The following is a 4,941-nucleotide window of genomic DNA, read 5'->3' as shown; positions in this document are numbered from 1 at the left end:
GACACCCAATGTCTCAGGATACGTGGTGATTGGTACTTGTCTTTCATCACTTCATGCACAGAGTCCACTATTTCTGCAGTTGCCACCTCAACAGGGCGACCTGATCCATGTTCATCTTCGGTGCTTGTTCTGTCACATTTGAACTCAGTTCACCAGTTCTGTACAATGGAATATGGAGATCATTCCCTATTGTTGCTTCCATTATCCATATGTATTTGCTTGGAAGGCAAGTCTTTCTTGCACAGGTACTTTCACAGCTTAGCAACAATTTGAACATTGCAATTGAATTATTTTTTGAGGGGGGGTTCTCGACTTAAAGTCCACAATGGAAAATGTGCAAGCAGAAATATCATAAAGTGAAGGTAGATCGAAATACTGGAAACTTTCATCATCCGACCATGTCGACAAGTAGGTTGAGCCACAAACTGATCACCCCTCATACATGCAATGCTTAATCACATTGAGCATTATCCTTCCACAACATAAAACCTCGAGAATTTAGACCTTCATGCGTCCAGGTATTAGATATGTCATGAATAGTTGGTAAGCACAAAATCATGGTGCTTCCCTCGAACACCCTGTATAAAATGAATTCTCGTGTGCTCATATGTATAACACGAGTTGTAAAATACTGTACAGGACACCACTTGATCCCAGCATCACATTGGGATGGATTGCTCAAAAATAGTGAGGAACTGCATACGCGATGAGTTTTGGTCATTTCACTTGTGCACAGGACAAGCTCAAATGACCAGAAAAGCTCAGTGGCTCCACAATTGACATCACATCTCAATTTTTGAACAAGTTTAATGTCATGGTTTCAAAGGTAAAATTTGATAGTCCATTTCATTGCTACGTTCACCTCGGACTGAGGAAACTGTCAAAACTCACTGGCTTCTTAAATGTCGATAATTTAATTGGCGAGTCAAGCAATCAATTGTTTTGACATCCAAACTCATTGCTTTCCAAAATGGAATTTTCTTTGTGGGAAAAAATTTTGCTGGATGAGAGGAGGGAATTTGTTTTTCAAGGAACCCTGCAGTCATGTGTACATGTTATAACATTTTTTTTTGGGGGGGGGGATATGAGCAGCCCAGCACTGCCACAACCACACAAGTAATTTGGTACCAAAAGTTGTGACGAGGGCACTGAGGTTAACATGGTGTGGGCTGGCACCCCAGAGAGCAAACTTCAACCCTAAAAGTCACAACTGACCAGTGTTATAACAAACACACTGAATAAAACATCACTTCCCTGAAACAGTCAATCAAGCAGTTTGGCATCAAAATCCTCAACATGCCACAGTCATTTAGGTTTGAACCCCACAACCTCATGCAAAAGCCAAACTGAAAAAACATACAAAAAAAAAACCACAAATGTAAGCTCACATTTTAATTCAAACTTGTTTATTTAGTCGACATCAATGCAAATCATCAACCAAGCTTGCTCCATCAAAGACCACTGCACTTAGAGATTGTAGTCGACGTAAAGTGACCCTCTACAGCCGAAGCTTTGTCCTTCTCCAGTGTCTGCGCTTCGAGTTGTACCTGTCAAACAAAAGAAGTCAGATGAGGATTCGGCACGAGAACAGTGCAAGGAAAGTGCACGGAATACAAAAATGAATTGTTCTTATGCATTGGAATCTGAGGATAACAAGAGACAGCCATCCCCGAGGATATTTGCAAAGTCTTCATTTTAGCAGGGAAGTGACACCCAAGGCACTGATAAGCCAGAGTGGAATTGCATCTGCTGTGCACAACTCTACAAAATCAATTTACACCTGCTATTAAAATAAAATAAAATAATAAAAATCAGCTTGGAAACTCCCTTCAAGCTCCCATCAGCCTTTAGTTTATCAAACATGGATATCTGTGGTATTCTGTGATCATATTCATTTAGCTCATCTTCGAGCCAACATTTCTGGATCGAGTTTACAATCACAACATCGTTATTGTACTTTGCTGGAATTTATCCCAACCTGCTTTCTTCCCACTTTTAAAACCTCGTGTTAATGGTTATCTGGACGCATATGTGTTATTTATGTATGGTAAAGCCTCAAATATCACGGGTTTCGACCAATCACGGGCTGACCAATCATTGGTGTTCCAATTTAGTTTTCACGGCATTTCTTTCGGCCAATCACGGTTTTTGAGCAGTCATCTTTTCCATCCGGGTGTTCGATGACCTCCCATTACGAGCCTTTTGTTGCTTCTTGTGCAGCGTTAATTGCATTCATCAGACTAACAAACGGGAACAAAGCTAAATTTAATGAATCGCAATCGAACAGGAAATGACAGACAGAGATCCTGCAATTCGATATCTACAACATCTTGTAACTGCACAACAGTTAATAATGGTGTCCAAACATAAAACAATGAACAACATTGTGCAAAAAGACGGAGAAAAGTGATGACATTGCACTTTAAAAAAAAAAAAGAAAAAAAAGTTAAGATACGTTTGCAAGAGGTTTGTGCTGCATCTGTGGGCCACCATTGCAGGATAAATGAATACTGGTAAATGGGAGTCAAATATCTGTGCCAGAAAAATGCAAAAGTGTCATTCCAGTACCGTGATCTTCTTGAAAGGATGGAAAAAGTGCTTAATGTTTGGATCAAATACCAAAGAGGAAAAAAAAGAAAAGAAGTCTAAGTGAACTGGTGTACGGGAGAAACCATTGCGGATTTATCAACGATTCCACAAGGCATCTGGGACCGAGCTGATCCATCAGCCATCGCAAGTTCTACATCCACATCTTTCGAACCTCCACCCGACATCATCTCACTCTTGTATTAGGGTTAGTGTTAAAAAATTTAAAAGGTGAAAGCTTTGTTTTTATTTCCTCCGCCACCGAAGGTGGAAGGAGGTTGTCTTCACGCGTCTGAGCAGGACATCTCAAAAAATTGTGGACAGATCTGGATGAAATTTGGTGGGCAGGTTGGGTGTGTGACGAGGACGAATTCTTTCATGTTCGGTGAAGATCCAAATCCAGATAGGAAATTTTTTTAAATTTTCAGTGATTCTTCACCATTGAGAGATGACGCCAAAAACTATATATATATATATATATATAGCATGGTATTTCAAAAATTTCTTCGGCCTGATATGTTCCACTGGATCAAGCATTGCGTGGCGGAGGTATGCACTTTATAGAGTGCCCATCTAGTTACCTCCACCATCGAAGGTGGAGGTTATGTTTTCACCCCTTTCTGTCTGTCTACTTGTGTGCAGGATATCTCAAAAAGTTGTGGATGGATTTGGACGAAACTTAGTGGACAAGTGGGGTAAGTGACAAAGAAGAATTGATGCAATTTTGGCAAAGATCCGGGTCTGATAATTTAGTGATTATTCACCATTGAGAGATTGGCGAAACCGATATAGAGCACAATATCTCAAAAAGTTGTGGACGGATTTGGACGAAACTTGGACAGGTTGGGTGTGCCAGAAGGACTAATTTATTCGATTTTGGTGAAGATCCGGATCTTTCTCGAGAATTAATTTTTTTTTAGTGATTCTTCACCATTGAGAGATAGGGCCAAAAACGACATTGAACTGTATAGCATGAAGTTTCAAAAATGTATTTGGCCCAATATGTTCTCACGGCTCAGGCTTTACGTAGCAAAGGTATGTGCTCAACCGAGTACCCTTCTCGTTTCAATTGAGATTTATTTATTTCTGGCTGCCGCCAATTTTCCTCCATTTTCTCAAAGCCCAGGAAGCAAACCCCACATTTTGCATTAGCTCTTGGTTTCAACTATTGTGGCATTTTCCAGAAACCAAACCGCCACGATATTTGAAGGTTTACTGTTTATCCATGTGCCCAAATATAAAACCATAAACCAAGCATGAACATCAAAACTGCACAGACGTGGCCACCTTCACCATTACCTTATCGTATTCCCAGTCCTCATGCGAATCCACTGTGGGATTGGCCTGTTTTGCTTTTGCTTCTTTGCCAGGACGCGTTTGATGCGAAACGTCTTGTGCGAACCCTGGGGATGAGAAGATTAAATCACATTATGATTATACTCTATAATATATATATATATATATATATATATATATATATATATATATATATATATATATATATATATATATATATATATATATATATATAGTTGTGGTTACCAAATTCGCAAACCACCATTCAGGTCCCTGAGGTGAGATATCTCCATAAGTATATGTGTAGTTAGGCCCAAACCCGTTGTCTAGTGGGAATACATGTCATTTATGCGTGCTGCGACTCTTCAGGATAGCTGTTTTTCTTTTACTATCTTTATTTTGGACCAACCGCCATTGTTACCACCACCAACCACAACATCAACCACCCACCGCGGCGCCGCTTCACGTCACACCTCGCAACCGTCGCATCGCCACCGTTCTTGCGCCGCTTGTGGGTACCGGTGTTGGACTCGTGCAGGGCGCGCACCGAACAGCGTGTACAAAACCACGGATTTTCCGCTTCAAAAACGGATCAAAAACGACACACGCCCACTTTTGTTCCGTCCAATCGGTGAGCGAGGGGCGATTTGGCCCCGCCTCCAGGGCGTTGGAGGGCGGTCGCTATATGCAAATTTATGGATCAAAATGCATTCACGCCCACTTTTTCTCGGGCCAATGGGGAGCGAGGTGAAAGGTCGAAGGCAGGGGGTCAAAGATGAGAGAGCGAAGCCACGGGGCTTATATAAGCGACCGCGTTCGTCAGTCAAGAGAGTTAAGACTTCGCAGCCGGTGGAGTTGGGAAGAAGAAGCAAGAAGGAGTTGGTCGTCGTCGTGTGCGTTGGAGTCGGAGCGAAGGGGACGGAGCTGTGGAGAGGCGGCGAGGGCAGACGAGGGGGTGCTCGCGTCGTGCCGGGAGCTGCACACCAGGGAGGCCGACGGCGCGACCTGGTCGAAGTGGAGACGCTCGGCGCGGGACTCGAGGCAGAGTAGAAATCCTCC

The 4,941-nt window shown here is 42.4% G+C and overlaps 1 protein-coding gene across 1 annotated transcript; it reads right to left on the bottom strand.

Annotated features, from left to right (window-relative positions):
• Positions 1-1,389: 1,389 nt before the first annotated feature.
• LOC147007210 (large ribosomal subunit protein eL39-like) lies at positions 1,390-4,001 on the bottom strand (the record flags this gene model as incomplete). The annotated part of the gene is made up of 2 exons (XM_085867507.1): positions 1,390-1,547; positions 3,886-4,001. Coding segments are annotated over 2 exons (165 nt in total), but the record flags the coding sequence as incomplete, so codon positions are not given.
• Positions 4,002-4,941: the final 940 nt, after the last annotated feature.

This window comes from Eptatretus burgeri, unplaced genomic scaffold (assembly GCF_056783735.1).
Source record: "Eptatretus burgeri isolate ZD-2024b unplaced genomic scaffold, Ebu_testis_v1 Ebu_testis_scaffold_451, whole genome shotgun sequence".
Classification (NCBI taxonomy): Eukaryota; Metazoa; Chordata; class Myxini; order Myxiniformes; family Myxinidae; genus Eptatretus; species Eptatretus burgeri.
This window is presented reverse-complemented; position numbering and strand designations above follow the sequence as displayed.